Here is an 18,217-nt window from a genome sequence, read left to right as displayed (position 1 = left end):
GATTTCCTCTCTAACCCATTACCCTTAAAATTAAAATAAAATGGAAAAGAGAATTCGACACTTACCAAGTTAGACCTATTCTTTTTAGGGATAGCAATGGAGAGGATTTGGGGCGGGGTAGTCTTCTCACCAACTCGCCCCGCGAACAAAACAAAAGCACTTATTATATTCGTCTCAGGAATCCGTAAAAATTGACGAGTTACATGACGGATTTTACCATCACATATTCATAATATTTATAATGCCCCATTTATCCGATTAGTTATTTTCATTGTAAAAATAATTAATTAATTAAACAATACAAACATATAAAACATTGAGTTAAAAAAAGGGTAGTTTAAAATTTTTATACATATTATGTAATAGATTATACTTAAAATTATATATAATAGTATATTATACATAAAATATCTAATTTAAAAATAGAGTATAATTAAACGAGACTGGTAAACGATAGAATCGGAGACCTCTAAATCCATTTCCACCCCACAACTTGTGACGAGTTAAAATTTTAATCCGTTCACAATCCGGATAAATTTAAAACGGATTTTCCCCGTCTAGTTTAATATACCCTACATGTAAATGAGTTAATGGATAAAATTGTCATCTCTAATTCTTTCTCTCTAGTTCATAAGAGAGAGATTTATGACCCGTTTGCTTCAAGAGTGGAATCCATATGGTTTGAACTATAATTTAAATTTTTATAAGATAACATACAGTAATAAAACTATTTGAACTGGAATTTAAACCTTGTTACTAAACATGCCATTATTTGCCATTCTTTGCAACCATACATACCGAAAAGAGAAACAAAAATATTTTCATATGATAGTTAGCATTGAAACATATTTTGTGAGGAAACCAAGGACTGTTACGTTCGGTCCATAGATTAAGAATATAAAAAGATACCCCGCCTTCATGGTTCCTTATATGAATTTGATATGATCTTTAGTTTTGAACTGGGATTGAATAAATGTTCAATGTTCATTTTTAGTTTCAAAACGTATTAAGATTTTTTGTTAAGGAAAAATGAAAAGAAAGATTTGGTGACCATATAAACGAAAAGGTTGGCTTATTCCATATTCCATATTTATCTTTATTTGCTAAGTTAAGCATATCAATTTACCTTTCAATCTAAAAAACATATTAACTTTTCTTCTCTGATGCATGATTTCCTCTCTAACCCATTACCCTTCAAATTAAAATAAAATGGAAAAGAGAATTCGACACTTATCAAGTTAGACCTATTCTTTTTAGGGATAGCAATGGAGAGGATTTGGGGCCGGGTGGTCTTCTCACCAACTCGTCCCGCGAACAAAAGCACTTATTATATTCGTCTCAAGAATCCGCAAAAATTGACGAGTTACATGACGGATTTTACCATCACATATTCATAATATTTATAATGCCCCATTTATCCGATTAGTTATTTTCATTGTAAAAAATAAATAATTAATTAAACAATACAAACATATAAAATATTGAGTTAAAAAAAGGGTAGTTTAAAATTTTTATACATATTATGTAATAGATTATACTTAAAATTATATATAATAGTATATTATACATAAAATATCTAATTTAAAAATAGAGTATAATTAAACGGGACTAGTAAACGATAGAATCGAAGACCTCTAAATCCATTTCCACCCCACAACTTGTGACGAGTTAAAATTTTAATCCGTTCACAATCCGGATCAATTTAAAACGGATTTTCCCCGTCTAGTTTAATATACCCTACATGTAAATGAGTTAATGGATAAAATTGTCATCTCTAATTCTTTCTCTCTAGTTCATAAGAGAGAGATTTATGACCCGTTTGCTTCAAGAGTGGAATCCATATGGTTTGAACTATATTTTAAATTTTTATAAGATAACATACCGTAATAAAACTATTTGAACCGGAATTTAAACCTTGTTACTAAACATGCCATTAGTTGCCATTCTTTGCAACCATACATACCGAAAAGAGAAACAAAAATATTTTCATATGATAGTTAGCATTGAAACATATTTTGTGAGGAAACCAAGGACTGTTACGTTCGGTCCATAGATTTAGAATTATGATTCATAATCATTCTTGTTTTACGTGTGTTTTTTATAAGAGAAAAATACTATAAAGAAACATAAATCATGATTCAGAATTAATAATAAATATATGAAACAAACGTCTACCGTTGGGATTTTATCAAATTTTGTTAAATTTTTGTGTTTCTGGCATAATTTTAATGTAATTTCATTATTTAGAACTATATTCTGTGCTCAAAGTTCTATTAAAGATTATACAAAACACACACACACACACACATATAGGCCTCGTTCATTTCACCGATTCGAGTTTTCAGTTTTAGGTTTCTACAGTAAAAAGCTCTCAGAAAATATCACATTAACTTTTTCTGCTACAGTAAAAAGCTCTCAGAAAGTGTCACATCTCAGCTCAAATTGAAAACTCGAATCCACGAAGTGAACGAGGCAATAGTCTTAAGTCTAGTGATTGTACGGTCTGACAGGTGCAACTTTTTTTGTAATGATGTGTAATTTTTTAGTGTGATATAGTACCATTAAAATAAATTTAATATAACTTGGTGTCAAATTATATTTTATTTATTGTTATATGAGTGTACAAATAATGTTATAATGATAAACAAAAAAATGTTACATTTATTACACTCCTAGTCACACTAACAAAATTATATACTTTAAACCTATATATAAAAGAGAATGAGTTTTTTTTTTTATCGTTTCATGTTTCGTTGCTCTTTTTTGGTAAGGGGAAATTTCATTTATTAGTATAAATGAATTACAAACTCAACATAAAGCCGTACATAACTCTAAATACAATGAAATTTGACCCAAATGATTGGATCCACTTGTAAAAACAACAATAACATAAGAACAAATACGATGCCACTATCCAGAAGATAAAAAGCCTGATCGGCACTAAAAATCAAGCATGGCTAAAGCTTATTAAAAAGAATTAAACAGTTGATGGAGTAACTCAGTCGACCTATACAAACCTTAATTCACAGGGACATAAGTAACATGGCCTAGAGAAATCTCTAGCTAGACATCAACACACACTATCGAGAAACACCTCAAATAGATGAGACACATAAACTAAATCAGAAAGTAGAGAAACTACCTCTGTTATTATAAAATAAAACACATAACCCACACTAATAAGCGGGTGATAGACACAAAACTATGCAGAGGACACACCCACCATTATTACAACTATACAATTAAAAAAAATCCACCCGCGCTAAACCGTCTGCCGAAGTACGGAAGTTAGATTTGAACATAGCCACCATACAGGGAAAGTACAACCGGGAGGAGATGAATTTTGTGCGCGTCTTATTGTGTCGTTCGTTCCCCTTCTTTGTTGAGGTGCATTGATTTCTTTTCGTTATAACGTTCCTCAGATGAACTTTTTGCCAGCTTTTATGATTAATCGCATAAGCAAGCATTAATTTTCAAGAGAAATGCTAGGGTCGTTTCTTTAGTCACACTTTTTTCCACTGATTTTATTCTCCTTTTGCCACATGACATCCCACTTTTCGTGAAAAAAAAGAAGCAAAACCATAAGTCATTGTTTTTCCTCTTATTACAACCCTGTCACTCCACTCTTTTATATTAGTAAAAAGAGATGTTGAAGGTTATTTTTATAATTTATTACGAAATTATTTATTTTTCAAATATTACAAGATTACTATTAAAAGAAGAAAGACTTTTGAAAGAAATAAAAAAGGAAACATTTATATACATACATAAACAGTTACCCTTTGAAAACGTATACATCATAAGAAAACAATTGTTACACTTATATTATATACGGTTTAAAAGTGTTACATGTATAAGCGAATGATGTAGTAATCTATAAGTTCTTAAAGAAAATTTTACAAAATTATTTGATTAAAACAAAAGAAAACGAACTTATATATTCCCCTTAAAAAAAGAAAACAACATACTTATAAAATAATAAAAGATTAAGTAAGGAATAAATTATTACAATTTTGTAATCTTAAAGAAAGTGTCAGAGTTGTAATAAAAGATAAAAGAATGGTTTATTGTTATGTTTCTTATTTCTTAGAAAGTGTAATGCCATGTAGCATGAAGAGAATAAAGAAAGTGAGAAAAAAAAAGTTATTAATTCGAGTTGAAATGTGACTTTATGTGAGAATTTTTTATTGTAATAAAAAAATTAAATATGACTATTTTTGAAAATTTTTTACTCTAATAAAACTCAAGTAACTCTAACGTTTCTCATTTTTCAAAGGAAACGGTTGCCTTCAATTAGTTTGTTAAATGAGTTGATTTTTTTTTTCTAGGGAAATTTTTATTTTTTAAATACATTAAAAGAAATTTGTACCCACATGGCCAAGAACCATAAGTAAGGTCCAATATTCCCTTAAAAAAAAAAAAGTAAGGTCCAATATTGTAAATTATAAAATGATACATAGAATTTAAGCATAAAATTATCTCTTAATTATCCTCCTATTATTTTGAAAGACTAACTTGTGGTCAACCTATTTGTAAATTCCTCATATTGCTCCTAAACTCTCCATTCAATTTATATTACTTTAAATTTTTATTTAGCCTATATAATATATTTATACAAATATATATATATATATATCTATATTTTTACTACATACTGTTCTCTCTTAATATCTCGTTTTTGTCTGTTCTTTTTTTTTTTTTTTTTTTTTTTTTTTTTTTTTTTTAAACAATTCGTATAACTCTTATTTTAAAATGAGTTATGGGTGCAGTTTTGAGTAGTTATATATATGCGCTTAGGAATGTAAAGGAAATGAACAATTGTACTGCACAACAAAATAATACTCTGTGATCTATCTCATATCTCAATCGTAAAATAAAAAGGTATGTACTTTTAAGTTTAACATCTGGCGTTATAACATCTGCCGATATGATATTTGCCACAACCAACTGAAAAAGTGTTTTTCTATAGTTCTCGTGTGAGGCTTTACAACCACAAGAGATAAGTGGTCGGAATCTATTCAATGTGGATTTATTTGACAATGTAATAGCAATCTTGGACCTAATTTTAAGATTATTGAGCATTAATGGAATCGTGAAGTGGTTAGATCAGTAATCATTTACATATTTCAAGCTTTGCATTTTTTATTAAAGCTAATCTCTTCATGTCGGCTAAATATATAGAACATCTATTGTTGCATTTGCATCACATTAGAAGCGACACGTATTTTGACTCCATAAATTCAACTATGTATAAATCTTAAAAAATTATATAGTAGGCTACGGTAAGAAGACGTTACTAGTAAGACACTATTATAAATGATCATATAATTTCAATATCATATTAAAATAAAGAAAAAGAGTATGAAATTTTGCGGAACTTAATTAATAAAAATCCGGCGGTTTAGAATTGTATCACCCGTTAGGATTTTTTAATATCCTATCATAGAATTTTGATCAATATTGAAAAATATTTCTTTTTTTTTTTTGCTCAATATATATACAGTATACATTTGTAGATTTTTTTTTTTGGGCAAAATATTTTGATTGACTTTGAAAAATATGATAGGTCTAAAAATACAGTATACGTATGTAGCTTCCCCACCCCGTACATTATTGAATTTCCAACTTCATTTATTTATTTTGAAGGTGACATTTCTTACCCAATCTATAGAAATTTCGTACTTTCCGGTGAAAAAAAAAAAAAACCTTGGAAAGCTGTGAGGTAAGAAAAGTGTTACATTGATGATCATCGAACAAAGTGTTAAATGTCATTAAATAAATGTACTTGACACCACTACAATTTTGTCTCATGACCATAAATTTCAGCATTAGATGCTTTGAAACGGTTGTTCTCATGGTTATAATTAGGGTTATTGACGGAAATAGTTCTCAATCTATTTTTATTTAATAAGTGACAATTTAATCTCTAATTTTTTTTATTTAATAAATTGATCTTTAATTTTTTAAAACATGCGTAATCTAGTTATTTGCGTGAAGATCCGTTTAAAAGCTATCGTGGCTCCTTATATTAGCTTGAATGGGCCTAAAATATTGGACGGTCCTCTCAAGGCTTAAGCCCATAACCACTAAAGGGGAAGGCAATCGACTAGCAAAAAACAGTCGTCACATAATAAGAGCCAAACAAAGCTGTAAATAGTAATTAGTAAAATCCGAATGTGTAAGAGCGACTATTTGCTGACTATCTTCATCTTCATCTTCTAGTTCTTCGCTTTCAGATCCCAACACAACAAAAGTAAAGGCTCTTCGTCTCTGTGTCGCCTTTCGGACGATCCGACGTCGTTTCGCCTCTGTTGCTCTGGAAGATTCCAGAGCTTGAAGAAGAAGAACAGCCATGGACGCTCTGCGGAAACAAGCCAGCAAGCTCAGAGAACAGGTCGCCAAGCAACAGCAGGTGAATTCGGTCTCTCAATTTTCCTAATTTCGACTTTTCTGCTTCCCGAGAAAATGTTAGCTATTTGATGATCCGAGGCTTTGCGTATATTTTCTTTTGTTCTGAAAAATGAATGAAGGATTAGTAGGTTATTTCTTTGCTACTTGGTGTTTCCGATCTGTATTTTCTCCTTTTTGTTCTGTAAATTTAGTCGTTTCCCGAGAATATGTCGGAAAAGAGGATGAAACTTTGAATTTGACTGAAATCGATTGAAATAGGCTCAGTTTATTGTGTTTTGATTGACCTTATTTGATGCGGCCAAGATCGCATCTTGATGTATATGAACATTTCAAATTTAGTTTGTCGTTTCTCTGGAAAATGGAGAAAATTTGAGGCGAACATTGTGTGGTAGTGCATTTGTAGAGTTATGGAATTATTACTAGTATCTATTAGGCACAGTATTCCATAGAATTGGTAAAGTTTGTCCATTGAGGTTCATAGAGGTAATTCTTGTGATCTTGTTCCATTGACCCCAGTCACTAGTAAGTAATGTTTGGGAACATCCCAGGCATAATTTCTGATAAGGAAATTCTCTAATATTCCTTTTACAACGTTGACATATGTTGTCATCTCGACTAGGGACCTGAGGTTGGGCTTTGAGTTCTCGATCCCAATCTTGAGCATAAAATCTTTGTGTCATGGCATATTAAATGGCTTTCTTTGACCCCAAACATCATGGTGCTGAGGGTTTCCGCTTCGATGTATACACATTCCAGTGTAACATCGAGGGTTGCCTTAATTTTCAGTCCAGTCACATTGACGTTATAAGACCTTTGGTTTATCGAGCTCCGGCCTTGACTGGTGTACGTTTCCGGCCTTGAGGGGGAGTGGGGACGTAGGTCTAGTGATTTGAGCCCTCGGGGAAATCCCTCAACACAACTTGACATTACATTATCTTTCTTTACGTGCATGAATTTTTCCTATGCCAATGTGTATTTGTAGTTTGTTTTTTAAAAAGAAAATTTTTTCTGACCTGCCTATGCTCTTTTTATTTTTATTTTCAGGCAGTAATAAAGCAGTTTAGTGGAACTGGTTATGAAAGCTCAGATGTAATGGTAATAGATGAGATTGAGATGCAGAGACATCAACAACTAGAGAAACTTTACAGAACCACTCGTGGAGGAAAGGTACCATATGGGTTTTGCTTTTTTATTAATGGCAGACTTTTTAATTTACGGTATTGATTTTTAAATTGTTGAATGCATTTCAGTCAGTTCCATTTTATTTTGTACCCCATTTCTATCCAAAATCCAATGCCTGTTGAATACGTTTTCATGAATGCTCTTTTCTTGTTTTCCAGGACTTTCAGAAAGAAATTGTCAGAGCCGCAGAATCATTTGTGGCCATAGGATACAAGCATGTTGAAACAGGTAGAAACTCTTTCAATCATTAACTATTGCATATATCTTGGTTTTGCTAATATTATTCTTCTCTTTTGCAAATAAAACTTATTTAATGTGCCTTAGTTCTTTCACTTCTTTATTTATTATCATTATTTTATAATCTTTGTCGTAGTCAGGAACCAAACTGTCCGAGGACTGTTGCAAATATGGAGCTGAAAACATCGACGATAACATACTAGCAAAAGCTGCTTCAATATATGGTGACGCTCGCAAGCATGTAGAAAAAGAACAAGAAGAATATAACAAGCTGCTCTCTTCACAGGTTCATTTTCATATCCAATTATATTGTCATAGAAACACTTTTATGTTTACTTATTGGTTGATCATAATTTTTGTCATACATAAATTGTCTAGTTATGCCCAAATAAGAAAGAATTTTATGGTGTCCTTTGATAAATAGTTAGTGTACCTTGCTTCTTGATTACTGTTTAGTGCTTTTTTATGTGTAAAATTTTGATGCTATTCATTACTTTTTAGTTCTTTTTTAATCTGTGAAACTTTGATGCCAAAATTGTTTCAGTTGACTCTGAGCTTTTTGTACAAGTCAGATAGAATTTTGGCTGCTTTCAGCTTTTGTTCTTTGCTGTATGACATTGTAGGTTTCAGGGCAGAAAAGAAAGTATATTTCATTGATTAATTCCTATACAAGGATTACAATATTTATAGGAAAACAATCCTATGGGAATGGGAAAGTATATCCCACAGAAAAATGTAACTAAATCCCTTGATTGAGTGAGATCCTTATCTCAAGGAATCTCTTTAAAAATTGAAAAAATAAACTACTTTCTTAATTTATCTCTATTAACCGGATTGGTACATATCCGGTCCATAACTTTAGCCTACTTTCCTGATTTCTACACTTCCCCTCAAGTTGGTGCATAGATATCTATCATGCCCAATTTGCTAATGAGAAACTCGAAGTTTGGTTTAAATAATCCTTTAGTAAGAACATCAGCCACTTGTTGTTAGGTTGGAACAAGCAGATGGCTCCAGCTTTAATCTTTTCTTTTATAAAATGCCGGTCAATCTCAACATGTTTTGTTCTGTCATGTTGGACTGGATTATGGGCGATGCTGATCGCTGCTTTGTTGTCACAATACAGCTTCATAGGCGTGATCACAGGTCTTCTTAGTTCCTCCAAAATCCGTTTGAGCCATGTCATCTCACAGATCCCTTATGCCATTGATCTGTATTCTGCTTCTGCACTACTTCGGGCCATTACGTTTTGTTTTTTGCTCCTCCATGTTACTAAGTTTCCCCATACAAACGTGCAGTAGCTAGATGTGGACCTTCTATCTGAAGTAGACCCCGCCCAATCTGCATCTGTATAGCTTCAATACCTCGTTGTTCATTCTTATAAAAAAACAGTCATTTTCCCGGTGAACTCTTTAAGTTTAGAATGCGGTAGGCTGCTTCTAGATGTTCTTCATGAGGAGAGTGCATGAACTGGCTCACTAGGCTGACATCGAATGCTATGTCTGGTCGTGTATGTGATAAGTAGATTAGCTTCCCAATTAGTCTTTGGCACTGGGCCGTATCCACTGGTCTTCCCTCTTTGTTTCCGAACTTCTGATTTGGATCAATTGGTGTTTCTGCAGGGCGACATCCACTCATCCCAGTCTCTTCAAGAAGATCAATCACATACTTCCTTTGTGAAACTGTAATCCCCTTTCTTGACTTGGCCACTTCCATACCAAGGAAGTATTTTAGTGAGCCTAGGTCCTTAATCTCGAATTCAGAAGTCAGACTCTGCTTTAGGCAATTCATCTCAGCAGTATCATCCCCAGTAAGAATGATGTCATCAACATATACTATAAGGACAACTACTTTCCCATTGGAGTGTCTTGTGAACATCGTGTGATCTGCTTGCCCCTGGTCATATCCCTGTCTCTCACAAATTGAGTAAATCTCTCGAACCATGCTCTTGGAGATTGCTTTAGACCATATAGAGACTTTTTCAGCCTGCATACCTGGTTTCCATATTTTTCCTCAAACCCTGGAGGTGGTCCATGTAGACTTCTTCCTCCAGATCGCCATTAAGGAAAGCATTCTTCACATCTAGTTGCTGTAGTGGCAAATCTAAGTTGGTTGCAAGTGTTAGGAGTACCCTGATAGTATTGAGCTTTGCTACTGGTGCAAAGGTTCAAGGTAGTCAATCCCATACGTTTGAGTAAACCCTTTGGCTGCTAGACGAGCCTTGTATCTCTCCAGAGATCCATCTGATATGTATTTCGTTATGAACACCCATTTGCAGCCAACAAACTTCTTTTCCTTCGGCAGTTCTGTCACTTCCCAAGTTCCATTCTTTTCAAGGGCCTTCATTTCCTCGAGAACAACTTCCTTCAATTCAGGAACCTTTAGAGTATCTTGCACATTCTTTGGAGTCTCCACACTAGACAACTGTGAGGTAAAGGCAGAGAAAACAGGTGACAGGTTTTTGTTCCATCATTTCACTGCTCGACATGGGATATCTTACACAACTTCTGACCCCTTTGCGTTTAGCAATGGGAAGATCAGACTCAGGTATATAGGGCTCGGATTCAAGATTGGGCAGGTTTGTGTGGATAGGTACTGTGTGAGGATTACCTGGATCAGAATCGGGAATGTTTTGTGGTGCAAGATCCGGACTGATCTGTGGTTCAGGCTCTTGGCAGTGTTGGATAGTTTCAGTCTCTACTCCTTGCTTCCAGTTCTTCCTCCTGTAAACCAGCAGTTTTTTTGTTCCTGTTTGTTCCCTATTCACATCTTTATTAATGTTATGAGATGACTCTATAGACTCATGATTCAAATTTTCATTACTCAAATCACTCAACTTTGTATTTATTAGGAAATTTGGGCTCTTTGTGACGGGTTGATCAGTTTCAGTTTCTATTTCAAAGTTCGAATCTTCACTTATTCTCTCCCCCTGAAGATGAGTACCAAAAAATGGTTGAGACTCAAAGAAAGTGACATCCATTGTGATAAACATTTTTTTGGATCTTATGTCATAGCACTTATACCCCTTTTGGTTCAGAGCATACCCTACAAATATACACTTCCTGGCGCGAGGATCTAACTTTTTCCTATTTTGACTTTGAATATGAACGAATGCACTACACCCAAACACTTTCAAAGGTAAATCTGTTGTCAACTTAGAGGTAGGAAAAGTAATCTTGAAGACGCTTGGGGGTGTTTGATAATTTAGAACTTTGGCAGGCATGCGATTTATAAGGAATGTTGCAGTTAGGAGTGCATCTCCCCAAAGATACTTAGGAACACCATTAGTAAATAATAATGCTCTAGTGACTTTTAGGAGGTGTTTGTTTTTTCTTTCTGCTATCCCATTCTGTTGGGGTGTATTTGAACACGAACTTTGATGTATTATGCTCTTTTTTGAAAAATATCCCCCTAGGATTTCATTAAAGTATTCTCTGCCATTATCACTCCTAAACACTTTTATTTTTTCTTGAAATTGTGTTTCAATCATTGTATGGAATACCTGAAAGATCTCTTTTACTTCAGACTTGTCCCTCAATAAATATACCCAAGTGAGTCGTGTGTGATCATTTATAAAGCTGACAAACCATTTTTTTCCATACATTGTTGAGGCTCTAGATGGTCCCCAAACATCACTATGAATTAACAGAAACGGTTTTGATGCTTGATATGGTCTAGAAGGAAAGGATGAACGATGATGCTTAGCTAGTTCACAAATCTCACATTTAAAAGAAGATGGACTTTTATTTCTAAATAAATCAGGTAGCAAATGCTTTAAGTAATAAAAACTTGGATGCCCTAATCTATAATGCCAAATCATAACATTATTAGAAACGGAAACAGAGTTGAAACAAGAATTTTGAACTTGGTGTCCTGATTCGGTTCCATCTTTAAGAAAATAGAGACCTCCACTTTTTCTAGCACTGCCAATCGTCCTCCCTGAGACCATGTCCTAAAACTCACACCGAGAGGAGTCAAATATAACACGAAAATTAAGAGAATTTGTTATCTGACTAACAGACACAAGGTTACAAGAGAGTTTAGGAACATGGAGTACATCATGCAAGGTTATGTAATTGGAAATTTTGACAGTCCCTGGTCCAGCAATTGCGGAGAGAGAACCATCAGCGATTCTAATCTTTCTATTCCCTGCACATGGGGTATAAGTTGAAAAAAAATTAGGAGCAACCTATCATGTGATCAGTGGCTCCTGAATCTATGATCCAGGAGCTATTTTGTTTAGGATTAACACTGAGGAAGGCTGAGACAAGATTACATATTTGGACAAAGGAACAGGAAGGGGTTGATTGGTTTACTCGGAATTGTGAAGATTGAAAAAACTTGTGCAGCTGCTCCAATTGCTCCTTTGTGAAAGGCAGCCCTTCAGGAGTATGTTGCTGCCCCTGATCTTCACTGGTTGCTTGAGCCGAGAAGCCCCTGTTATCAGTGTTCTTCTTCTTCCAATTCTGCGGTTTTCCATGAATCTTCCAGTAGTTTTCACACATATGCCAGTGCTTTTTGCAGTGGTCACACCAAGGCTTCTTTTTCCTGTCGTTTTCCGATTCATTCCTCATTGACACAAGAGCAAAATTGTCAGTCACAGCAGCCACTGGTTTGTTATCCTCTTCAGTTTTCAACATAACCTTCCTCCTAGTCTCCTCTCTTTTAATTTCAGAAAAGGCCTCCCGAAGAGTTGGTAGAGGATTTTTTCCAAGAATCCTAGACCTAATCTCATCAAAGACTCGATCCAAACCAGCCAAAAACAGGTACACCCGATCACTCTCTTCTTTTTTCATGAATCTTACGCTATCCGTCGGGCAATCCCACTCATCATTATAACACTGATCTACTCTTGCCATAGGGAAACCATCTCATTATAATAAACTGTAACCTCACGCTCACCTTGTTTGGATTTCCACAACTTGGTTTTTAATTCAAAAATTTGTGAGGAATTTTCAAGATCAGAATAAGTCTCTCTCACCGCATCCCATACATCTTTTGCAGTAGGAAGGAAAAGGTAAGGGCTTACCTATGGTCGGTTCCATAGAGTTAATCAACCAGACAGTGACTAAAGAATTTTCTGACCTCCATGCCTTCAGTTTCGGGTCCCCATCTCCAGGCTTCTTCACTTCTCCATTCAGATGACCAAGTTTTCCTCTTCCATCTATGGCCAGCTTCATTGATTGTGCCCATTCTAGGTAGTTTTTCCCATTCAGTTTGTGGAGAGTCAATTGGAATGAAAATTGAGAAGAGTCTCCTCCTTGCGCCATGGTGGTTTGATGTGGTTCACCACGATTAGGACCTTCTGCCCTAGAGGATGCCGAGGATCTGCCTTCTTCTGTAATGGCCGTTTCAGCCATGAATTAAGAAGGTTATTTTCGGCTCTGATACCATGTAGGTTTCATGGCAGAAAAGAAAGTATATTTCATTGATTAATTCCTGTACAAGGATTACAATATTTATAGGAAAACCATCCTATGGGAACGGGAAAGTATATCCCGCGGAAAAAGGAAACTAAATCCCTTGATTGAGTGAGATCCTTATCTCAAGGAATCTCTTTAAAAATTGAAAAAATAAACTACTTTCCTAATTTATCTCTAAGCTCCCATTAACCGGATTGGTACATATCCAGTCCATAACTTTAGCCTACTTTCCTGATTTCTACAGACGTGTCAACTTAGAGTTATGTTTGGCATGTTTCCTTTTTAGTCAAGCCATTGGATTCTCATAGAATTGTTGGTATGTTTTTGTTAGCTTTGATTAGTTTATTAGATTAATTTAGTATCAAGAGCTTTTGGGGTTAGTTCTGACTTAATTGGTGCGAGCTTTTTCTTTCTATGAATCCTCCTTGATAATTATTGTGGCCTTTTCTTTTCCAAGGGAAGAGATTCTAGGTTTGTGTGTGTGACCGTATGCATGCATGTGTGTGTATACGCAGTAAGCACCATCTTATTGCATTGTTAACGTAGCAAGCACACAAATTTCTCGTCTGCGTGTATTTGTGGTTTTGGAGCTAAAGTTTTGATAATTTTCTCTTTTTCCCGGGGGATAGGGTTTCAAAATCTTTCAAAACTTATTAACAATTGCTACTTCACATTTTTTATGAATGCAATTAACTCTGAAAGATCAAGCAACATTTCATTTCGATAAAGGAATAAATATTGAGTCTTCATTGTCAAATTAATGTGAGCTTCATGTTCTCTGTGCTTCCAGATTTTAGATCCACTGAGAGCCATGATTACTGGTGCTCCTCTTGAAGATGCTCGTCATCTTGCACAACGTTATAGTCGAATGAGACAAGAAGCTGAGACACAGGTATCTGAAAGTTGATATTCGAGTAATTACTCGATATCAAATTAGTATAATTCTTATATTGCTTGTATTCCCGTGTCTTTATGCCTCACGCACTCATAATTCACATCAACCTTTAAAAGCAAACAGGCAGTTGAAGTTTCCAGAAGACAAGCAAGGGTAAGGGAACTCCCAAACCCTGAACAGGTTGCAAAGCTGCATGCAGCGGAGGCAAAGATGCAAGAACTCAAAGCAAATATGGCAGTTCTAGGCAAAGAAGCTTCAACTGCATTGGCTGCTGTTGAATCACAGCAACAGAGACTGACTTTCCAAAGGCTTGTTGCACTGGTTTGTATGCGCATGATTTCAGGAATAGGTTTTTAGGTCAAAGCATTTAAGGCTTATCGAGTTCTCATCCTAACAAAGTTTACCCTTTGGAAGGTTGAAGGAGAAAAGAATTATCACCTAAGAATCGCGGCTATTCTTGGCGATGTTGAGGCTGAGGTAGGTCCTACATTGTTTGAAAAATCAAAACTATTAATGTCTATTTAAGCGATATGAGGTTTTAACTTCGCCTGGACATTGTATCAGATGGTGACAGAGAAACAGTGGAGAGAGTCAGCTCCTCCTGTGATTCCATCAGATAATTTCTCTGGGAACAAAATGTACTTCTTGGCTGAAGTATGCTTTCTATTTCTAAACTTGGAACCTCATTACCATCTACTACATATAAAAAAATTTGATGTTTTTTACATTTGTTTCACGTTTAGGCTTAGTTACGGCATACCATTGGCAGATATGTCAAATCTGACAGCTGCTTTTTTTGGCCTAAATTAAGCAACAGAAATGTATTTTATTAAATATCTTCAGAGAAAGCAGAAACAGATGAAAGGAGGAGGATAATATATACTCGGACGGAAAAGATGCTGCACCTTTGGAGGGAAAAATAGAATGACGTACCCTAGTGTTGAAGACATAATAGAATCTACTAGAGTTAGACTCGTCAAATCAACTATTAATGTTGCTATTACTTGTAGGATACTAGATAATGGATATAGTTTCTATTCTTTGCCACTTTGGGCTGGCTTCATGAGATTACATGCATTGAACAACTCGTGTCTGACTTGAAAACTTTCTCACTCCAATCATGCAGGCAACGCATCCCTTTACTGCTACCTCCGAGAAGGAATTGAGCTTGTCAGTTGGTGACTATGTTGTCGTGCGAAAGGTATTCATTTATCTCCTTTTTCAGAATTCTTAGTTGCTTTTTTTAATAGATCATCATTTTTATTTTGACATCTGTTTTTAGTTTGAAGATTATCGACATAGGTCAAAATATGGTCCATTGTTAATTGTTGGGAAGGACGACAACAAAGAGTATCGAATTGTTTCTGAACGCTGTTATTAAGCAGTGAAATGATGGAACAAAATTCCCCTCCTAATTTTTCTTTCTTTGCATGTCATTCTCCTAAGGAATTCCCATGATAAGAATCTTCAGTATGGATCCGAGCAAGAGTTCTACTATCTTCAAAATCTCTTAACCACTTAACGCTTTTTCAGAGGAAAGAGATCCTCTGTCCCGTTCTTCTGTCTCCCTCTCTATCCTCCCAATACTTTATTGACGCATCAGCTCAATTAAAAAAAGCTCTTATCAGAGCAAAACCCGAGTCCTCCGTTACTTTTACCTTCCCGAAAAACTCTCTTCCTCTCTGGTATTTCTCTCTCTTCCACCCAAACAATCAAGTGGCCACAAACTGACACTCATCGTCGCCAAGGACGATTCTTACTGTAATGCACTTTTCAAATCCATCACGCAAACACCACGTTGAATCAAATAAATAAAACAAAGATAGAAGGATGAGTCAGAGTACAGGCTCAGGAGAGAGAGGGTGCGTTTGAAATTCATTCTAAAATGATTTTATTTTTTTGTATGAAAATGGAAATGAAAACGTTTTCAATCTCAAATAAAAATCATTTTTGAAAATACGTTTAGTAGTTTTATTAAGAGATTATTTTCAGTATAAAAAACTCATTAATGTTCTCTCTCTCTGCTCGAGAGAGGAGAAAATGAAAATAAAAAATGAAAAACAACTAAAAGTTGAGTCGTTTTTTATTTTTCTCTCATTTTACACTAAATTAAAAAATTATTTTCATTTTTATTTTTTATCTTTAATTGTGTCAAACGCGGTTTTAGAATTTTTTTCAAAAAACGTGAAAAATAAAAATAAGAACAATTCTATTTGGGTTCTGAAAGATAGAAAGACGAGAGATAGCAAAGGCGCAGGAGAGAGTTTTTGGGGAAAGTTACTAACGGGGGATTTCCGTTTTATTCTCTTAAAAGTGGGTATTTTTATTAAGCTGATGTGTCAAAAAAGTATTGGGAGAGACAGAAGAATGGGACAGAGGATTTCCATCCTTTTTCAGAACTCTATTCAAGTATTGCCTAAAATCTTAAAATTATCGTGTTTGCAATGCTTCTTGATAGATGAGATAAACTTCTTAGCAATAAAAACAAAAAACAAAAAGACCTGAATGCTGCGTAACGTTGAAAACTTTTGGCCCTGTTTGTTACCGTTTTCAATCTCATTTTTCACGTTTTTCGAAGCAAAAAATTGAAAACACGTTTGGCAAACAAAAATTTTAAAAACAAAAACAAAATCGTTTTTGTCGTTTTGTGAAATTTTAAAAATGAAAAAAAGCTGTTTTCATTTTCTCGTTTTCGTTTTCTGAAAACGGATTTCATATTTTCTTTTTCATTTTCTTCTCTCTCTTCTCCACTGCCAACCACCCCCGACTGCACCCCCCCGCCCCCACTCTGACATCGTGATCTGGTTTGTGAACGGTCATCTTCTCCAGCAACGGCGTTCTTCTTGCTCGCGAACGGTTGTCAGAATGGCGATCTTGAACGACGGCTGAACGAGAAGATCGCAAGGAGATCCCGACGTGGATCGCGAGGAGATCGCGACAACGGCTCCAGATTGCGAGAGACGTCGTCGGAGATTCCCTCGCTCGGTGGCTATCGTCAGTCGTCGGAAGCCGCGGGTGTCACTAATCGTGGCTGCATCTGATTTACAGAGAGAGAAGAATGGGCGGGGCTGCCCCGGCCACGCCGACTACGTCAAGAACATGATCATCGGCGCCGCTTAGATGGATGGCGCGATTCTCGTCGTCTCCGGGGCCGACGGCCCCATGCCGCAGATGAAGGAGCACATCTTGCTCGCCAAGCAAGTCGGCGTCTCCCCCCCCCCCCTCTTTCTTCCCATTTCCTCTAATATATTATTTAATATATTTAATAATATTATTTATTTTAAATATTATTACATGTTTTTAAAAATTAAACTACCAAACGCAGTTTCATTTTTTTAAAAAACTGAAATTAATCTCTGAATAAAACTACCAAATGCATTTAAGAAATAATTCCAAAATGAAAATGAAAACGTTTTCATTTTTATTTTCATACAGAAAACAAAATCATTTTGCAACCAATTCCAAACGCACCTAATATGTTTTATTTATGTTTTCATTTTTTGCTTTATAATGCACATATTCCGTTCAAGTTCATCCTCATCTCCCCTTTATGACATTCCTCACTCTTATATCTTCTGTTTAGTTGTTAATTGTTTCTCAATTTCTTTTGTTTTCTTTCCACGTCATTCTTGTCTGTCAGCCAAAAGTTAGAAAAGAAGTTAACAAGATTTTCTTATTCAGATTTTTCTGATTACATTTCTGCTTACTCAGGTGAGTCAATCAGGATGGTCGGAAGGAGAGTGCAAAGGCAAAGCTGGGTGGTTCCCATCAGCCTTTGTGGAGAAGCGCCAGAGAATTCCGACCACCATCGATGTTGCTACTGAAGTTCATTGATTTGTTTGTTCTTCTGATGTTGTTCATCTCTGCTGTAACGGACAAGAGTTGGATCGACACTATTTTTGTTCAAGTCTTACTTTTGGAAATTTAAATTTTGGCATGTTTTGCCCCCATTTTTAAGGAAGAACCATTATGTGTGTATATTCTTTTGTATACATTCGAAGAAGATGGAGCGAGAATCTCTTTGGTTAGAATCCTGAAAAAGCTCAGTCATGTTCAGAGTAGAGTCATA

The 18,217-nt window shown here is 35.1% G+C and overlaps 1 protein-coding gene across 1 annotated transcript; it reads left to right on the top strand.

The window, feature by feature from the left end:
* The first annotated feature begins 6,162 nt into the window (after positions 1-6,162).
* On the top strand, positions 6,163-18,176 carry LOC21398720 (SH3 domain-containing protein 3). Its single transcript, XM_024164766.1, has 10 exons — positions 6,163-6,412; positions 7,456-7,578; positions 7,752-7,821; positions 7,971-8,116; positions 14,044-14,145; positions 14,272-14,469; positions 14,563-14,625; positions 14,713-14,802; positions 15,275-15,349; positions 17,860-18,176. Exons 1-10 carry the CDS (start codon positions 6,353-6,355, stop codon positions 17,980-17,982), a joined length of 1,050 nt encoding a protein of 349 aa, XP_024020534.1. The 5' UTR covers positions 6,163-6,352; the 3' UTR covers positions 17,983-18,176.
* The last annotated feature ends 41 nt before the right edge of the window (positions 18,177-18,217 follow it).

The sequence above is a fragment of the Morus notabilis genome, unplaced genomic scaffold (assembly GCF_000414095.1).
Source record: "Morus notabilis unplaced genomic scaffold, ASM41409v2 Scaffold1187, whole genome shotgun sequence".
Lineage (NCBI taxonomy): Eukaryota > Viridiplantae > Streptophyta > Magnoliopsida > Rosales > Moraceae > Morus > Morus notabilis.
The sequence above is the reverse complement of the archived record's forward strand: the minus strand, read 5'-3'. Positions and strand labels throughout refer to the sequence as shown.

Bases quoted from the DNA above. Each gene is read 5' to 3' on its own strand.
- LOC21398720 (XM_024164766.1), top strand. From the start codon at position 6,353: ATGGACGCTCTGCGGAAACAAGCCAGCAAGCTCAGAGAACAGGTCGCC. The intron at 7,579-7,751 runs GTACCATATGGG...CTTGTTTTCCAG, and splicing joins GAACCACTCGTGGAGGAAAG to GACTTTCAGAAAGAAATTGT. The intron at 7,822-7,970 runs GTAGAAACTCTT...TGTCGTAGTCAG, and splicing joins ATACAAGCATGTTGAAACAG to GAACCAAACTGTCCGAGGAC.